The sequence below is a fragment of the Bacillus rossius genome, chromosome 8, assembly GCF_032445375.1.
Source record: "Bacillus rossius redtenbacheri isolate Brsri chromosome 8, Brsri_v3, whole genome shotgun sequence".
NCBI lineage: Eukaryota > Metazoa > Arthropoda > Insecta > Phasmatodea > Bacillidae > Bacillus > Bacillus rossius.
Genome location: NC_086336.1, coordinates 56440742 through 56461100, shown reverse-complemented (window position 1 = coordinate 56461100; position 20359 = coordinate 56440742). Strand labels below are relative to the sequence as shown.

Sequence of the window (20359 nt, the reverse complement as noted above, 5' to 3'; positions counted from 1 at the left end):
CCATACATTAGAGGCCCTGGTGCAATCTGTAGTGTGTTTGCCTCTCTAATTTTATTTTTTATTGGTTGTAAACACCTGTAGGAAGGCCCTTATGTATTAGTAGATGTATCATTACCAATGGCCAAAGGGGGTGCGGAAAAATCAATGTTTGCGACAGATACCTTTAAAACCACACATTGGAGGCTCTCAGAGACTGATGCTACCTGAATGGTGGTTGCCTCTTGAATTTTATTTTGTAATGACACCTGTAGGAAGGTCCTTAGGTCTATCTACATCATAGCACATTTTGATGTAAAAAAATAAAAACCGGGACAATTTGCCTTATTTGCATGCAATTGCTTAGGCCATCGTCCCAAGCGCTCTGACAATGACGTACCCGGGCAGTACATAGATACAGAGGATAGAACTAACTTAAGCATTCTTAGTACTGGTGCTAACCTCTGTGGTTATGTTTTTGCAAGATTCTTTAATTTTGCTTCAAAGGTATTATAAATTTTTAAAGATTTGCCGTTCATTTCTTAGTCGTAAATACATATATTTAAATATATTGGGTAATAAATATTTTATTTATGAATTAACACTGAATAATATGTTTACCGTGATTGGCCGGGAAAAAAACATCATAAATGTAATGACTACAGCAGTGAAGCGATATAAACATCTTGGTCATGGACAACCAAAATCAATGCCATGTATAATATCACTAGTCCTTTTATTATTTTATTTCTATTAATAACCAGTGCACAAATTTTTTCGTAACATGTGTGTCAACAATGCCCTTTAACAACGCTGTTCCTCTAAGCTCCAAGGTTGGTTAACCTTTGGTTGTCTGATGGACAACATACATCTTGCACATGGTTTGTGAGTGTGTGTGTCTGTGAAAAAAGATACTGCAATAAATATTTAAGGTTTTTTGGTTACGATCGTCAAGGTTACTGATGAACCTACAAAGGACAAAAAAAGGCTTAGGAAATGGGAAATCATGTTGTGGGAAGAAAATAATTGTTATATTCAGTGTTATGAACCATCACAACATTGAACGGGCCGAGCTCAACACGACCACTTTTGATGGTTGCCAGCCACTTTATTTAATCCTTGCCCAGGCCTGTGAAGTGTCTGGCCATGTTGGTCAGTCGCCGGACTTCTGCCCAAGGCACGGATGCTGACCGATGTAGCCACTTAATCTGGCGCACGCGTGCAGGCAGCATTTAGGTCCGACAAGTCGGTCCCAATGACAATTTTTATGTAGGATTTACCGGAAGTGTTGTTGACTGTGCGCAGGCCTTCTGCCCGATGGGCAACATAATCCCGGCGGCGGACAAGAAGAGCGTGAACCGCACGTACATGATGAACGACACGGTGTGCTGCGAGGTGCTGGAGGTGATCCCCGACACGGACAAGCTGGTCTGCGGCATGAAGGGCACGGCTCTGCCCCCGGGCTCCCCGTACGCCCCTCGCCTCGGGCTCCTGCACAGCGACGACTTTCCGCTCGCCTACAAGTACGTACGCGCCGTCGCTCTCTGGGCCCTACCTACCGAAACATGCGGCAGTCACTGATCCAGCCCACGGTGTGCTGGTTAGATTCACGTGCTGTTATTTGAAGTGGACTTTTTATTTTATTTGAAACACTATTATTTCTTTTGGGGGGGGGGGGGGGGGCCTTGAAAAAGCTAATAGTATTTTGGTGTCGCAATAAAGATAAACTTTGTTTAGTCTTGTCGGAAATATTTCTCCCACATCTTCATACAGTAACATACTTTTTATGATAAGTGTGTTTCCTTGTAGATAATGAGGTTTGGTAGCACGTTAATAGAGTGAGCAAGAATGCACGACAGTGAAAGGTCTTGTGTGTTGTTCTCTGTAACATAGAGCATATCTGCTAAAGGACACATTTTGCAGCAGGCTTGTTATGCGACGTGGGTAAGTGTTGGCAGAAGTTTTCCTCGAGTCAACTCAAGTTTATTTTTTTTTTTTCCCCCCCTTTTGGCTCAATGAAGAAAATGTTTAATCTTCTGTATAATGTGCAAGGTAGAGTGTCAACCGCAGAGCTTCCTTCGATGGGTAATGAAGTACCTTGTTTCAAACCATTCATCTATATTGTGTGGGTGTATTGGGTATACTGGCCCAATTGCCACACACACCTCATCACCCACTCTGGTTGCACCTGTGGGGGAAGTTAGTGTTTTCTCAGGAAATTTAGGTTGCCCAGCCTGAATTGCTGCCCAAGTACCTATTCATTATAAGACTATCCCATAATTATACATAAAACCATAATATATTGTTTACCATTGATAATTTTTGCATGGAAGAATAACTATATATTCGAGGAATGTGCAACTTATACCGTATATACATGAATAGAGGCAGATGTTAATATTTTCTAAAACAACTCGCGAAAACGGGTTGGACAGAAATCGTGCCCCAAGAAAAATTCAAGTAGACTAAAAAAAAGCACGATATGGTAAATATTCTTTACCATCTACATAACACAGTTAAAATAATTTATTATGTTGCATTAACATGTCTTGATGACCTTTATTTAATATATTGCATTAAAATCAATTTCTGTATGCATGTCGTTTTTTCCGTCAACAAACAGTAAACAAAATATTTGGTTGCAGGATAATCAACCTACAAAGACATTATGGTGCAGGGTGTGTCACATTACTTGTAACTGCATGCTGAAAGTCCCAAAAAGAGTACCTTCAAGTTTTCATCTATGTTAGCTAAATGAACACATCCAAAATATTTTCGTTCTAACAGTATCCTCAGTCGTGTGTTAGACAAGTGCAAAACTGAATTTTTCGTTTTAGTTTTTCGTAGGATTGTACCTGTTATTTGTGATTGTGTCAAAAATCTTGTCATATTTGCATCTCAGGTTCCAAAACAAACACCTCTAAAAGTAATTGCAATCTCAAAGTTGTACACTATCAGACCAACTACTTTGCAGCAGCATGTCAATAAAGATTCTGCAAGAATAATATGCAGCGGTGAAGGATGTAAAAAAAAGTTGGGTGATATAAAGATTTATTTTTGTGAAGAGACACCCAAAAGAAGGAATTGTCCTCAATTTGAGATTGGCCTCTATTCTGGTTTATGCTGTATTTTTTTAAAATATAAATCAGAGTACGTAGTTTGTTTTTTGTGGTTGAATGGTGTCAATTGTATTTTATGTATACAGAACCATTTTTGGCACAATAATTCTTAGCTTTTCTCTTATTTTCTTTTCTTGGCATTTTCATTCATTCCTTGTGACAATTTTCAGTTGCCAGTTTGTCACTTATTTACCTGGAAAAGCCACTTTCTCATTACTTAAGAGGTTATAAGAATCACTATTTAGCAAGCACTGAATTGTTTTTAGACTGTTGTAATACAGTGATTACTTGTACAATCCCTATCTGAATGGTATCGTAATTGTTTTATTCAGGGTTTAAATAACTTTCTGGCATTTCAAAACAATTAGTTTTGAGTTGCTTCTAATATTTTAAATTCATGAAAACAAATTTTTCATTTTGCCTCAATTTTACTTATGTTTATATTTTTTGTAAGGTGCTAGCTTAAATTTGACATAACTTCAAATTTTTTTAAATGCAAAAGGAAAGGCGGTGGTGGTTTGTATAACAATTTTGCAAGCCTTGCTTGAGCCCTTAACCTACCAATTTTCACTTCTCTTTAATTCAGAGGGTATTGAAAATTATAAGTTGCTTGCTAAATTGTAGAATTGTTATGTGTACTCAAAACATGTGAAAATTTAGTGGTACATAAGTTACAAATATTTTAAAATTCTGTTAAGCAGTCTCCATTACATTTTGTAAGATTTCTTTCAGGGCATTGATGTGAGAAACTTATAAAAAATTACAATACATGTTACGTGTAGTCATAGTAATTTTTTGTACTTGCAGTAAAAAAAAATATTTCAAAAATTGTCCAAGTAATGTAGGGTAAGTTGTAAGGTTCTCTAATTTCCTATATATTTACAGTAATACGTTAGTTTTATAATTTAGCATCATATTGTATGTGTGGCACTGACAGCTCTCTGGTGCGTTATGCAAGAATGTTTAAGATGGTGGTATCATGAAGAAAGTTATCAAAGAACAGACACACAATGCATGGCCAATCTGCTAATCTCTGCCTGGAGGATGGGAATTTGAGGCCGTAATGATGACAGCGATAATGGCCCAGGGGAAAGGGACCAAGAGCTCATAACATATCTCAAGCTCATGTTGTGGATTGTCAGTTTGCCACCTCCCGGCTCAATAAACCCTGGGAAGAATCAGTAGAAACAACAATTTTTAAATCCTGCAAGTGTTTTAAGGCATGAACTTTGTTCTGTGGTGAAATTCTTGTGGATTGTGTGCTGTCAGATAAAGCACAATTGAGATTTCTTTGCCTAGTTGCCCAAGAAACAAAAAAATTGTTGCGCAAGGAGATTGAGTTCTAGGAAGAATAATTATTACCAGACTTGAGTAAGGCTCTTCACTTGTGGTTTTTGCCACACATGAAACTAAACTTAAATGTTCTGGCAAAATGTACTTGATAACAACAGCTTAGTGGGTACTAAGAGCATGTTGTTTTGTAATAATGCAAGTGATTTATGCTCTTTATTGATTTAATAAACTTGGAACATATCAGAGCTGGCCAGTTGTGATTAATACGGCAGACATTTATAGTGCCACAGTTGTGAAAATTAGAAGAATGACATATCAAACTTTTAATTAGGTGACATGTTTTTCTAAACACATGTCTTGAATAGATGTTGAAAGGGAATCCTCACCCGTCATCTTTCCTGTGTATGTTGAAGAAATTATTTCAATCAGCAAGATGTGCTGTTGTGCCAGTTTATAATCATATGCATTGATGTATGAAGATAAGATTGACATATCTTTGCAGTTTATTATGAATATGCCAGTTTGAAAAATTTTTATGAAATGATATGAAGACAAGAAGCAGTCATTGGTGAGGAAACTGAGAATGGAAATTTATATACATTTTAAAAATGCAGTTTGAAGACAATTTTAGTTATTTTATCAACATCAATTCAAAGTGGAAAGCACCGTTAGAAGCTGTCTTTTTACTGATTGTAAGAGGATTATCAACACTTAAATCAGAGAGAGGAAGTCTTGATTTTACGTTATAAAAATTGGATGAGCATTACTGTAATTTTCCGTAAGTATGTTCACAATTATTATATTAATCTATTTTATGTTCATATGCCAGTGATAAAACATATTAAATGGATGTTAATAATTTTTTTTAGTACTAGTCTTTTCAATTTATTCTTGCATCTGCTGAGATCAGTAAGAATTCTTCAGTTAATAACAGTAAGCAAGGATATATTATGTACATATAGTTTTTGATATTTTTCAATAATGCAATAATATTTTTAGTTCATCTCTGAAAGGAAGAGCTTAAATTGAGATTATTTACATGTAACAAAAATTATTGCTTTAAGCTTAAAGCTGAAAACACAAATAAAAAAATGTATGCCAATTCTTGTATTTGAGAGTATTTTGTTTATAAAATACTTAATAAATAATGATGAGTTGAATAGTACCCATAATCTCGTACTATACATTAATAAATATTGTTTTACATTACGTGCACCAGATGTCGAAATGCTGAGCCTAGGTTAGGTAGTCTAGCAGCATACATTTGGTACAGCCTATCATTCGTACATCATTGCTCAAAATGTTCCAGATGCTTTTGCAATTTATGAATAAACATTTACTTTGTGACCCTTTTTCACTTCAGATGTGCCTTCAATTCATATCAGTGTTCACAGTTTTGGTAATTTTATTGCACCAATTGTTTTCTGCTACATGTCATTGGCCTTGCTTACGGTGTTAAATTTTTAAAATATTATTTATGAAATGATGATTGCATACATTTTTTTTTGTTTCAGTGCATGATTGAGGGCTTTCATATTTTTATTGAACAGTTTGTGAATTGGTGGTATTCCTTTCCCTTAACATTTCCACCTCATGCCATACTGACAGCGGTCAATATTTCTGATCACTGCTTCAATGTGTAGTCTAATCAATAATGTGGCAGGTTCGCTGTGTGGGTTGAAAGATTAAACGTAACTTTTCTTGATATCACTAGTTACCGAAGTGTGTACTTGGTCATAATTTTTTTCTTTCACATTTTGCCTAACTTCTTTACATAAATGTTCATGAGTAAAATTATTTGGTTGGTGCTTACAAATACCAGTGATTGTGACACGTTTGTGGGCATATCCTTACGGCAGTTGAAAATGTGTTATGTAAATTGTGTTCCGGTAGGTGGGCCCATAAAAATAACTCGTGACTGAAACGGATTGTGCTGTCAAAGTTGGATTGTTGCATCATAGATTTATTGAAAATGTTTCAGCATTGTAGTTGTGTTTATATTAGGTTTAGCTAACCACCTCATGTGTAGATTTATGTACTTATGAAGGAACTTAATTTTCTGACTTATTAATGTCTTCTTATTTGACATTACAGCATGCATAAAGCAAAAAACTATAGAAAATTAAAACGTGGCAAGTTATCCATGTTTTGTCGGACGAACAAGGCTGTGACCTGATATTCCAGTAAACAAGAATACATATGTATAACACTGGATTGGCTGAGAGGAAAGCAGCCTGAGTACATATAAAGGCATTTCGGATGTAGCATTTCTTTTACAGCATTTCATAAAACGTCACCTTCGCCTTCAGATCGTTGAAGTGACAAACTCTAAAAGCTGCAACGTATTGAAGCATACGCGTTGCAATGTTTCAACCCTAGGCAGTGGAATTTGTTGTGATTTTTAAGTCCTGAGGTCAGGGTTAACTGCTATAAACATCAATAACAGGTGAGGTCCAGGTGTTACCTTGGTTTTTAAAGGTTATTGGGTGCTAAAAATAAGATGTTCTCTCGAAATGTGTTTGTATTTAAAAAAAAAAAGTTACATTCATGAAATAGGTCTCATTGCTGTCAAGGTTCCCATCCTGTACATATTTATTTTCCTTTGGTATGCCAAAAAAAGTGCATATCACATGCGTTGTATTTCTTTTACAAGGGTGAGATTAAAATGTGATCTTTTTGATTCCAGTTAGTGTAAGTGTATATATGGAAATTACTTTTAACTAGTCAGTGTCATGTTCCATTAAGCAAGTGTCATTGATTTGCCAAAGTTGTGTAGTCTAATTTTTCTCTCTGGAGTATCACAGTTAAGTGCTTATATTATAGTAATTTTTACAATTATGTATATTTTTAAGCTTATGTCATAGAGATTTAAAGCAACAATATTTTTCAATAGACTAATTTTAGAAATGAAAACAAATATTACTTAACACTACATTACTTTTTTTTTTTTTCAATAGAATGAAAAATAGCTTGAATATTTTAATATTTTAAAAATATGTTTAATCATAATATAATTTTAACTTGACTTTTGGCAGGAGACAAAAAGTTAGTGCACCATAAATCCCTTCAGTCTCAGTTGTGTCCCCTTATACATATCAATATGTAATGTTTCATGAACTGTAGTAGTCTTCTTGACTACTAAGTTTTATCAGTTCATGGAGTCTACTGTATTTAATGATTTTATTATTGCCTAAGCATTTTTAAGTTTCCTTATGGTCTACTAACATTTTATTCTGTGTTTAGTTTCAACTTAGTAAATTGGTTATATAAATTAAAACATTGTAAAATTTATTAAACTTTTTTGATTTGGAAGAATGTTTATGCTACCAATTGTCTAGACTACCTGTGTAAATTTAAGAAACAAATATTTTTATTTTTACTTTCTATTTGGAAAATGGGTTTTTAGACATTGATCCCATTTGTTGACCCTCATGTAGAATTCTGTTGTTGGAACAGTCAAAATTAATAGTTTTTGCATGTAAGTTTTGTGAATTCACACTTTTCTCACTGGAGAGTTTAAAAGTTGTGGGTAAAACAGCTGATCCCCCCTTTTTTTTCTCACGTGAACAGAGATACAAATGCCTCATTGGTTGGTTGTTGGTCTGAAAGATCAGGCAAGAAGATATGTTATGACCTGAACTGATATGTGTTAACTTTTATCATGTGTTTATACAAGCTCTGGTTTTTAATATGACTTGTGATCTGCCATATTCGTAATACTATGGTGAAACTTGCAGGTATGTACTGAAATTATTATAAAAATACATGATTTTGGCTGTGCCAGCAATGGAGTTCATGAAAATGGGGTTTGCCAAAGGTCTTTGTGTCGTGATTCTTGAAAATTAATTGTTAGTGGTATTTTATTTAAACATTAATATTTAGTCACATTTGTAGAGGAAGTCTAATTTAAGCTCTCATCCATGTACAGGCTCAAACTTGTGCTATTAATAGCATTTTAAACTTTCTAATTTTAAAAATTAAAATTAATTGAACTATTGAAAATACTGTTGTCTGAATTTTAAACACATTAAATTAATAAGATTTTTTTTTATGTTGGTCAAATACTACAATAACTTAAAGAACCGCACTCTAAAAATGTGCCCATTCAGCATTTTAATCACCTCACAACCAAAAAATTTTGTTGTCTTGCCTATCGGTAGTGGAAAAAGATTTATGAATTCTAAGAAAATTAGACTTGATTTTTTGCCAAAATGTGTGTAGTTTGGTTTGCAATGTGTAGCCATTTCTACTACCATGCAACTCAACATGTTTCATAAATCTGAAAGATACAGATGCGGTAGAGGCTTTATAGTAAACAGACAAATGTGATAAATGTAAATTTGTTTATGAGAGAAATAGCTGTAAGGGTGTTTTAAGTACTTATGAACTAGGCATTTATAAAACAGCCTACATGATTATAATAAATAAATAAAGAAATAAATAACTTTGCCAGGCATATTACTGGGTGTCAAGTGCGTGAGTGCGTGCGTGTGTGTGTGAGCATATTTTACAAATATTTCCTGAACAAAAATTTTTTTTTTTTGTATATTGGTACATAATATAATTTTCCAATTTGTAAACATTTCCTTTTTTCTGTTATCTTCAATTTTCTATGAGATAATCTATTTTTTTTTAAATATTTGTATCAATACAGGCATTTTTGTCACTTACATTAAACAATTTTTAAATCAATTACAGTTTAGGAAAAATGATAAAAAACAATTATGTATGTAAAATTTAATATTTAAACATGGTTGCTACAGGACTAGAAAACTGGGAAAAGTCAGGGAATTCCAGAAATTTCAGGGAAATCACAACATATTTGTGAAATTTCTTCTTTTCCTGTTCGTTAATTGTCTGGGTTTTTTCTTCTTCTGTTAACACGTTCAACAGGGGGACGGGGGACATATTTATGCATGTTTACATAAAAGTTCGATAGCATTTACTCAATAGTTTCAGAAGAATCGATAGTAATATTTGGCACACACATATTTTGATCTCAAACTGCGTTAATTTTGATAAGCGTGTGGTGTCAATGAGTAATCCAACTCTAAATTTATTTATGATAATTCTTGAGATTACCGGCATCTGCAGATTAATAGAGATAAAGTTACGAAGAATTAATTGAACAGCACCTACAACCTTTTCCTGTAGAAAAACCAGCATCATCAAGTAGTGCCGCAGGATTGTTTGTGTCTGAAAGGTCAGGGAAATTTGTCAATTCTTGTCTAGAAAATTTTGGAATTCCAAGCTTGTGGCAACCAAGTGGCTTTATATTTTGAGCCATTTTTTGGTACTACTTTTCAGTGCCTGAAATAAATGTATTAAATCATAACGCCCTACAGAACATTTTTCGTTAATTCATAGTGTGCGACTAGTCAACTTCAACATTTGTGTTTACTTCCCTTTTAACTTAATACATTTTGGATGCAGTTTGCACATAGTTGTAGCTTTGTACTAGGTCATATATGCATTATTTTTTTTGGTGTGAAACAATCAAAACTTTCTTTTAAACTTATTAAAGCAACTTTAACTTATTTTGTTCTTCAAGATGATTGTATAGAGAAACATCCTTTCAATATATATTTGGAGAGCATCATCAATCAAATGATAATTTTATTTATTATTTAGAAGAGTCTTTTTTATTTAGCATTGGTTGTCTTGAGTATGAAATGATGTGGATCATTAAGTTAAATGTTATTCCATGTAATCCATTTTACTCTAGTTTAGTTTTAGCCGAGGTAGGTAACATTTTATACAATTAATTTTAACCTAGTGTGCTGATTGTCTTTTGATAACTTAATAAATTTGTTGTGCTTAGCTTTATTATGTAACAGTTATTTTCTCACAGTGTTCTAAGATTGTAAACTTTGTTTTTGGACACTCTGAATTACACCACTTTGTTTGCTTTGAATTGCCTTTCTGAATGTTTTTAAATAGTGTTGTCGAGTTTGTAATTGCTGTATAACGTGTAAAACACCGGCGGTAAGCAAATTTAATATTGGCTCCTCTACTGGCTAATGCTTGTTCTTTCTGTTTCATTAGGAAGGAACTCGAACTGAAAGGGGATACATACGAGCAGTGTCTAGAGAAGAGTGTAGGGTTTTTCAACCCCAACAACATCAACTACCTGGCCAGCACTTTGGGACTGGGGGCAGTCAATTTCTCAAACATGCTCGGCCTCAGGTAATATTTCCGTGTTGGTATTTCTGTATTCGCCATTAAATAGGGATGGATGTGGCATTTTCTTCACCAACCACTATTGCCCAACAGTAATAAACATATCGGGCATAATTTTTTTTTGGCATCTGTGTACATTATTTGCAAAATATTAAGTTAAATTTTATCAAACCCTGTGAACTTGACAGTGTTTTTTTAATGTTAGTTTGATTTCACAAAGAACTGTATTAATATAATGTTAAAGGTTCGATGGAAAAACAAATCATTAAAAAAAAACATTGTTTATGTTACGGTGTTAAAAATACAATTTGAAAGAAATTTTTTAAGAAGTACAGACTAAAATTACTTTTGCTGTTTGTTTTACTTAAATCCTATATACATACATTCAAGGTCCAATGAAAATTGTCTGCTCATCTGTGCCCCTCTAAACAAGCACCCGGGGCAGGCCCCCTCCTTCGCCCCATTCTACATACATCCCTGCCACTAACACTGCATACATGTCGTGTTGTCGCACTACAGTGGAACTATTAAATATTTTTTATAAAAAAATAACAAATGTTTGCAGGGAGAAAATATGTATAGCATTATTAGATCTGATTGGGTTAATTTGAAGTTACAATTGAACTAGCCTGTAGTCAAGGCTCCTATTACAAGCATCATTTTGATTTAAAAAAATTTATTGATTTCACATGTTGCATGTGGAACAAGGTTTTGAAATGTGCTGAGATTTTGTAAATGAAAGTCTGTGAAATACCAATAAAGTTGCCAATTGCAAGCAATTTTCGTAATTCGCTAAATTTTTCTGGTCTTTTTGAAACTTCTTGACCACAAAAATAAATAAAAATTAAAATTTTAAAAATTGCAGATTTTGCTATATTACATATTTTCAAATAGTCTTGGAGAAAAAAAAATTTTGTGAATAGAACATTCTACCAAATTTTTTGCGTATAAGATAATTTTTAAGCAATTTTTAAGCAAGTTTTAAAAGCTTAAAGCTGATACTTATCTAATGTGACAGGTCATCTGATGTGAGGGTACTTAGGTCGCTGTTGCATTTGTCGGCAAACCCATATTTACTTGCTGCTGTCCATAGAGGATGAAAAGAACTATTCCTTGAATGATATGTCTAACTTTGCCTTTTTTTTCTTTCTTGTGTTCACATTTACAATCTCCACATATTAATATTCTGTAGGCCCATATAAGAATCAGTTTGTTTGAATTGTTTAAGGGAAATTGTTATAACTGACGCTATATTTTTTTGCTTTAATTTGGTTGACCGCCGCCAAACTCGTTACTGCAGAATTGGCACATCATCCACAGTTTACGAAGAGGTGGATTTGGTATTTCTTGAATAGCCTGTATTTAGCACTTGCATCCAAGCGCTATACTGCGTACATATGAATAATTCTTGCTTGCATGCATGATTGTTATCGAAATATGACAACTGTTTAAATAGTGTCTGCATAAATTTTCTTCTGCGCTTGTAAAAAAGAAAGAAGAATAAAAGACTGCACTAATATTTATGATGCATGTGAAAAAATAGGCAGATCACCTTTCCACCAGTCATGCATATTATTTTACATACTCAAATTTTAATTAAAAAGAAACTGTTAACTTCGTTAAGGACTTTACATGTGTTTGTTACATTTGAAAATATTCACTAAAATTAATTTTACTTTCTATTGCTAACTTTTGTTTGATCAGTTGTAATCAATTGTCAAAAATATACTAAAGCAAACGTCTCACTATCGCCTTTATATACCATTCTAAGCTGGAACGTATTCTTGAATATGTTTTAACATTCTACTTTTTAGAACATTTTATATAATTTCCGAACATCTACAATATTTTCAAATGGAATATTATTAACTTTTAAATAGTATAACTATCCTTAGTACTTAAAAAAGAAATGATGGCGACTTATAATATACGTTAAAATACATAGTGACTTTACAATGTGACAATTATTAGTTAACATTGAAATATTGAGATAGCGCAGCGATGGTCAATCGGTAGAGAGATAGCCTGCCTACATTCATTTGATGCCATGTCCGATCCTGTCTAGGGGGAACTTTGAGAAAGTTTTTTTTTTTTGTTAAATCACATAGCTTTCATACTAAACTAAAATCTTCATCACCAATAGGGGATAAAGGACTACCAGCCAATATAACTCTCGTAGGACTGCAGGGATTGGTTGAGTTATAAAAAAGACTCGCATAAAATTCGCACTGACGTTTGTAATATATATTGATTAATTGATAACTCTTAACCTTGTTATTAATTTTTGTGCTTGGTGATCGCAACAGCTTAACTACAATTTGAATAAATATATACTGATATTAGTTATTTCAAAGTGTTAGAAATTGACTAGAATGTGGATTGTAATTATTATTTTTTAAATTCCAAATGGTTTTTTCAGGCATAGTAATATTATCTGTCATGCACTTTATTAATGGCATACATTGCTACGTTTTCATCAGGTTACACGTGAATATATTTAAAAAAATGGAAGTTCGAGGAAAAGTCTCTAATTTGTTTTTTTCCCGTGCAGTGCAGTAGGCTCTGGGGTCAGTGTTCCAGTGAAGAGTGTGGTTTTTCCGTCATGGGACGGGCGCGGCAGTGAGGCCGGGTTTATAGAAAACGCAAGAACGCAGGACGCGACAACCACAAGAAATTCACAGTCGTTTATAAAGAACGCAAGGACGCCGGCCATCGCCAACGTCAAAAAATAAAATTTCAGGAATAAGTCATGATTATTTTTAAAATATTTGTTGTACTTATCGTACAGGCAGGGAAATTTTTTGGATAAGCTGAACAATAAATTCATCAGCTTCCTCCATTGCCCTCTATTCACTAGAAGAATGCCAGCCCAAAACATAAATAAAGAAACACAAGCGTAACGATCAATTACAATCGCAGAGCCTCCTATATGCATTACATACATGACAGTTTCAGTTTCCACATACTAAAGCAACCAGTATAGAAGGCCGAAACGCAAGGAGAAAACGCAAGAAGTAGAAAGTTGAACAACTTCTGCGTTGCGTTATTGCGTATCTTGTGTTTTTTTTATAAATGTGCTGGTAGAAGAGTTAAGGTTGGACTTTTACCTAAGGGATCGTCCATTAATCATGTGAGGTTCGAAAGGGGGGGGGGGGGGGTTGCGGGAAAAATCACGAAATATCACAAGGGGGGAGGGGGGTGTAAAGAGATATCACGTGTATTTATTTTTCCGCGCAATTTCTACTAAACCGAAAATCGACGCGTGACCTAGACTCGCCGTAGCCAGGCAATAATATCCCCGCCCGCCGCAACATGAACCACCCGGCTCAGCTTGCCATTCGCCAGTAAGACTGTGATTTTGGCGCCGAATGCATGCGTAAATCACATATAAGCCTTTCCTTTATTATTTTTATGCCAGTGAGAATAAACCTGCAACCTAAATGTGTGTCTGGACATTTTTATCACTGTGCTTAATTTTCCAGAAGTAAATTAGATTATACCTATATTTAAAGATAGAGATGTACGAACCTGCAAATTTTTAAGTCGAGTCGAGTCGAATTATACAATAATTAGTTCGAGTCGATTCGAGTCGAGTTTGTAGATCATAAATTCAAGTCGAGTCGATTCGAGTCTGAATTTTTATTTGAATCTTTGACACTTAAGTTGAGCTTGAATATTTGCACTTTACTGCTAAGAGTCCTTAGACTGGCCCACGTAATCAAATATATTTAAAATACAAGTATTAATACAAATAATTCATTTAGAATAAATTCTTAACTGATATAATACAATTCAATAATTGAGGTATAGAGCATAGAAAAAAGTATTTTTTGAATTTTTAAATTTTATTTAACAAATATTGCCCAACTATGAAAATTAAAAAAATTTTATATCTCCTAAAGTATTTGGAATTTCTTATATCTGCCGGCTTTAATGAAAAGAGGAATTTAAAGAGCATATAATTAAAGTATTTTCAGAATTTTTAAATTTTATTTAACAAATATCGCCCAACTATGAAAATTAAAAAATTCGATATCTCATAAAGTATTTGGAATTTCTTATATCTGCCGGCTTTAATGAAAAGAGGAATTTAAAGAGCATATAATTAAAGTATTTTAAGTTTTTAACATTTTTTTTCGCAAATACCGCTCAACTACATATTTAACTTATTTTGGACCGAACGAGTTAGCTGCGGCCTGCAGCATTCACGAGTCAATAAAAAAATGAATATAATTTAGGCTTGTTGGCGCGACGGTTAGGTTACGTTTCACACAATCATTAGAACATTTTTGAAAACTTTCACTTATGGGAAGTGTAAGGCCGTGCTACAATTAACGCAACATTACAATAAACGTTCCCATAACAAATATAATACATTTAAAGATTATTGCTACAACACTAACGCAGTTACGTTGCCGGCCAATCGCAAGCTGGCACTTCCAACCAATCCATGCTTTTGTATTTGTATTAAATAGTTACACTTTATAAAATACTTTATACTTCATAATTAATTTTAACTTGCCACTTAATTTGGATACCAAACAATTATACAAAATGCACTCTCGCCGAACGTAATAGTGTAAACAAACACGGAAAAAAAATTCATGTTCGCCACCCTACACTTCCTAAAATTAGTGGAGCACAGTTGTTTTTTTTAACTGCCATTTCGTGATTGGTGGCGTATCAGTCGCAAACATGCGCTCTGTAACACAAATATAACGCTACCGTTAATTTATTATTGTAACGTTGCGCCGATTGTAGCACGGATTTACTAAAAAAAAAGTAATATTTGGGCCGATATTAAGATTATAAAATTTAATTTGTGTTTTGTTTATTAAAAATGTGTTCGTCTTCTTTGCTATGTGGTCACACCTGTTAAGTTGGCAATATGTAAAACTAAAATATAAATAATATGGCCGATTGTCGTCATTGTTTTTAAGTACGTGTTTCGGTCTTACGTACGTATTTTTAGTGTCGGCTGAAGTCACGTAAGGAGATATTAAGAATTGTAATTCAATTTTATTATATTTTATCATCGAGTTTTATCCAATTTCCTTTCGAGTTTCGCCCCGTCGAGTAAAATAAACTCGAATGCCGAGCCGAGCCGAGCTGATGCTACTCGCTCGACTCGACTCGAATTTTCGAGTCTCGGCCCATCACTATTTAAAGATAATATTCTGAAATTTTTAAAAAAATATTTCGTACCAAAAAAAATACACGTGATTTATCGAGGGGGGGGGGTTGTTAGTCTGATACCTCACCACAAATCACTAGGGGAGGAGGAGGGGGGGTTTAGAATTTGCTAAAAAAAAACATCACGTGATTAATGGACGACCCCTAATGTTGCGTTTCTTGCGTTGTTGCGTTCTCTGTAAACCCGGCCTGAGGTGTGTGGGGCGGTGCGCAGGGGCCGGTTCCCGGAGCCGGACTACGCCACGGAGCTGCGGCAGGTGCAGGCCAGCAAGTGGGCGTTCCGCAGCGTGGCCGAGGGCATCGAGCACTTCAAGTCGGGCCGCCACTCGGAGGCCTTCCAGTGCCTCAACAAGGCCCTCAACATCGACCCCCGCAACGTGGAGGGACTGGTGGCGCGCGGCGCCCTGTGAGTCTTCATTATTACCAGCTAGCCCGTTAACTATAAATCCCCTCTTAAGAAAATTCCATCTAGGAAAATTTCCTGCATAAGTTAAGAACTTTTTTTATTTTTTTGGAGATGGATAAATCTGCTAATTTTTTTGAGTACTGTTCAGGCAAATTCAGCGATACCGAGTCAAGTCCTGGCTTCATTATTTTGCAGTTCTTGGTAGTAAAATGTAAAGTATTACAATAGATTATGCTTAAAATGCTAAGGGTGAATATTAAAAAAAAAGTGTGTAGAAACTTACCGACACGATCGTGTTTTGGTAAATGTTGAAAGTATCTCTTGAATTAGTATTATTGAGATAAATTAGTAAAATAAGTTTTTACCTAGTAGTAGAAAATCTCGGTAGAGTTCGTTAATGGGTAATATCCGACCAAAGGGGTAGAACTGCGGAAGTGTTTTTTGAAAAGAAGAAAAATCACTAACTCCCATAATAGGAAAAATATTAATAGTTTTTAAGTATTATAACTCGTAAAAGGGTACCAGAATTTCTGTCTGAGTAAGTTTTTGGTAATACCAACCATAACTCCAACGGGTTGGAGGACAAAAAAAAAATCATAACTCTGTTCGTTCAAAGTGTTTGTAAATCTTATAATTTTTATCTAAAACTTTTGTGTGAAACAGGTTTTGATTAGGCGAATAATTGCTGCAAGGGGTTAAAAAACAGGGGTTGGAGGACAAAAAAATTGAATTCCCTTCGTAGGCAAAACATTGAATTGGTACACTATTAAATCCGCTCAACAATTTTTGCCTGAAATAATTTCTATACGACCAACAATTACTACAAGGAGTGGAGTAAACAGGGGTTGAATGTTCATTAGTGATGGCCCGATATCCAAAAACCCGATACCGATACCGATTCCGATATTTCCAAATTTACCGATCCGATACCCGATACCCGATATTCCGATAATAGGCCTATCTCATTTCTAACACTGATTCTATAAAATTGTGGTTCTGGAGTATTGTTAGAGACAATAATGAAAAATGTTAAATATTAATAATACATACTTATGTGAATGTATATTATTTTTATTAATTGTAAAATATTGTAAATTCACATTAAATGAAAGCTAATAATGAAATTATCATAATGGCCAACAAATAAACTCTCTAAATTCAAGGTCTTAAAAAATTAAATTGTTTTTCAAGGCCCGATAAAGCAATATTCTGGTGTAGGTATTAAATATGTATGCAAAAAACATATTGCAACTACAAGGAAACAAATTTCAGATTTTTGTGGAGAAATGTTAGCATTTGAATGTGTTCAGGTGAAAGGCGATTCATTTTTTTGGTACAAATTCCACCTGCAGAAACAATAATGCTTATAACCCGGACAGCTCTATAGTTCTATACTAACAACACAGGTGGGAGTGTGAAAAATAGACTAACCTAGCGGCAAGAGGCATGCCGTCTGCCATCTATCGGACTAAGGTGAAAACAACGCCACGTTTTCACACAAAAATCTTGTAGCTGTCCGGTATTAGTCTCCAGTATTTGCTTATAATGTATGATTCACGACTTCACGGGTCACTGCATTTACTTAGTCCAGTGTCTCAACTGTAATCTACGAAAAATACCGTCCGAAAAACATAAAACTTTTGTACCCTTTGTTAAATTTCATCACGGTAAACGACACGCTAGAAAGGAATTTCTTCAATTAGCAAATTTTGTGATCATTGTTCAAGTGTATTACTACATTTATTGGTGCGAAAACACGTTAAAAATACGTGAAAAGTAATTTCAATACAACTTTGAAACGTACTGCAGAGTTTATAAAACCACACATCTTTATTTATGTTGTTGACCATCACTCAATATAGCCAACATAATACCTTTGCTGCAACTTGCCCTACTTAAACACGTTTAATATTTTAGCTTTTGTAAAACTTACGTAACGTCTTTGTATAGAAGAACAGTTGGCGACCATGAAACAACACGGAAAGAAAATGCCTGTTATATCAAGCAGCAACTTTATTCTTCTTCATGTTTACTTACGGCTACACCACTTATTAAATTAAATATCGTAATTATTTTCATTTATGTGTTCAATTTATGTACACTTAGTGAACTTCGAAAATTCATCAAGCGAAAACATTTTGTGAATACCTGAAACGAATAAATATGCACCGATGACTGGGATTTGTGTACACATGGAAGAAATGTACCGTCGCGTCGGGATGCATTGCAGTATCAGAAAGAAGAAATAGGCTTTAAATTGTTTCAGTGGAAAATATGCTTGGAATTACAAGGTAATATGGTGACGTGAAGAAAAGTAAATTACGCCCGCGGAAAATAAGCTTGGAATTACGGTTAAGGTTATGTGAGAAGTATTATTAGCGAGAGAAAATATCGGTTATCAAAATATCGCAAGTATTTGCCGATGTCCGATATTGAAAAATGTGCCGATATTACCGATCTCCGATATCGGATATCGGGCCATCACTAATGTTCATAACACATGTCAAATACAAATAAAGTTTTAAGAAAAAATTATTTTGAGTCTCGTCCCGTCTAGTACAGTGAACTGGACTTTTGAGCAGATTAAGATGAAGCTATTTGCTTGACTGCTCAAGTTTTTTAGTTTGTCATCTCTTATTTTAAGATTAATCTAGAATCTGCATAATTACTGTACTGTAATTTGTATTCAGTATTATGTTTATTATTTTGCAGTCTTATGTATTGAGTTTTTTTTTTTCAGGTATGCAAACAGTGGAAGTTTTCAGAAGGCTATAGAAGATTTTGAAACTGCTCTAAAGTTGAATCCCAATCACCAGAATGCAAGGAAGTACATGGGTGAAACTTTAGTTGCTCTTGGAAGGAGGTAAGGCCGTAAAGTTGTACCTATGTAGTATGTATGTACTATTTATACATGCTAGTTGCAGTTTTGGAATTCCTCTCCTATCATCTTTTTTTTTTAAATATTAATAGATATACTGTTTTAACTCTACAGTAATATTTTTTATAATTTTTTTTCTACTTATTTAACTCAAATTTATTTGCTTTGCCCATGTTTTACTGTTTATGTTAACGAAGTCTTGTCAATGTATCTGGGTGTTTTTTGCTGGCAGTTACGAAGATGAGAACAAGTTCGAAGAAGCCCTGAACTCTTACAACAGCTGCTTGGCGCTCATTCCGTTCCACGAGGAGGCTCAGAACTCTATAGAGTATTTGAAGAACAAGGTTCTGAACACTTCGAAGCTGTCGGACGTGGACATCATTCCCGGCCTGACGCCGTCCAAGACCTTGGAGGTGAAGGAGACGCTGAAGCAGCTGCTCAAGACGGACGAGGAGGATGACAAGAAGGAGAAAGATAGGTCCAAGTCCAAGAAGAAGAAGGACAGGAAGTGAGTTAGTTGCATTTAACCGTGGAGTAAAATGGACGTAGTTATGCAAAAAGGAACCAACCCACAATTTTATTATATTTTATTTGAAAATAAATTAAATTAGTACAAGGTTGATCGTTCCGTCGTTGCTATTATTATATCAGTTTTAATACTAGACCATCAAAATTATACCCACATTATATTATCAATAGGAGAATTACAATTTATAATTAACTTTAACTTCAAAATACTCAGAATAGGTTTCATGTGGGTTGGTTCCTTTTTGCATAACTACGTCCAAATAACAGAAAGGTTTTATTTTTACAAGTTGTGATTTTGATAGCAAAGTGGTTGCTGCTGAGAAATTACAGCATAATTAAATGGTAGCAGTGAAAAACTAGGGCTTCTTGAAGAAACCAGCAGATGTATGTGAAGAGTAGGAATTTAATTTTAATAAATGCAGGGTGTCCACATTCTGGGAAAGTCAGGGATCTTTGAATTTGTAAGAGAAAAGGCGGGGAAGTAGGAATGGTAAAGGAAAAGTCATGGAGGTTAGAATTGGTGGGTGGAAAGTCAGGGAAGTTGGGATTGGTCAGCCAATTTATTAAAATTTTTTGAATAGTCGTGAAAATTCCACAGACAATCAAATTTCATGTTCCAATCTGCCATCACCGAGACTTTAAAATTTTTTTTGTGTGTGTTAGTGAATGGCCATTCTTTTTAAAATGGGTAATGCAAAATCCTTTTTGAGCAGAGGCTGGTTTTTCCTGTATTTTTTTTTCCTCTTAAAAATTGAAAAATGTAATATTAAAAAAAATACGGAAATT

The 20359-nt window shown here is 34.3% G+C and overlaps 1 protein-coding gene across 11 annotated transcripts in view; it reads left to right on the top strand.

The window, feature by feature from the left end:
- The window catches only part of LOC134534971 (tetratricopeptide repeat protein 14 homolog), a 56192-nt gene that overhangs the window by 17112 nt on the left and 18721 nt on the right, over positions 1-20359 (top strand). For 10 of the 11 annotated variants that reach the window (XM_063373748.1, XM_063373740.1, XM_063373745.1 and 7 more), the window contains exons 6-10: positions 1282-1499; positions 10434-10574; positions 15976-16167; positions 18908-19030; positions 19278-19553. In XM_063373748.1, coding sequence (XP_063229818.1) covers positions 1282-1499; positions 10434-10574; positions 15976-16167; positions 18908-19030; positions 19278-19553 — 950 coding nt within the window. Of the gene's footprint in view, positions 1-1281; positions 1500-6596; positions 6835-10433; positions 10575-15975; positions 16168-18907; positions 19031-19277; positions 19554-20359 lie in introns of those variants that run through there. The other variant, XM_063373749.1, reaches the window with a different exon arrangement.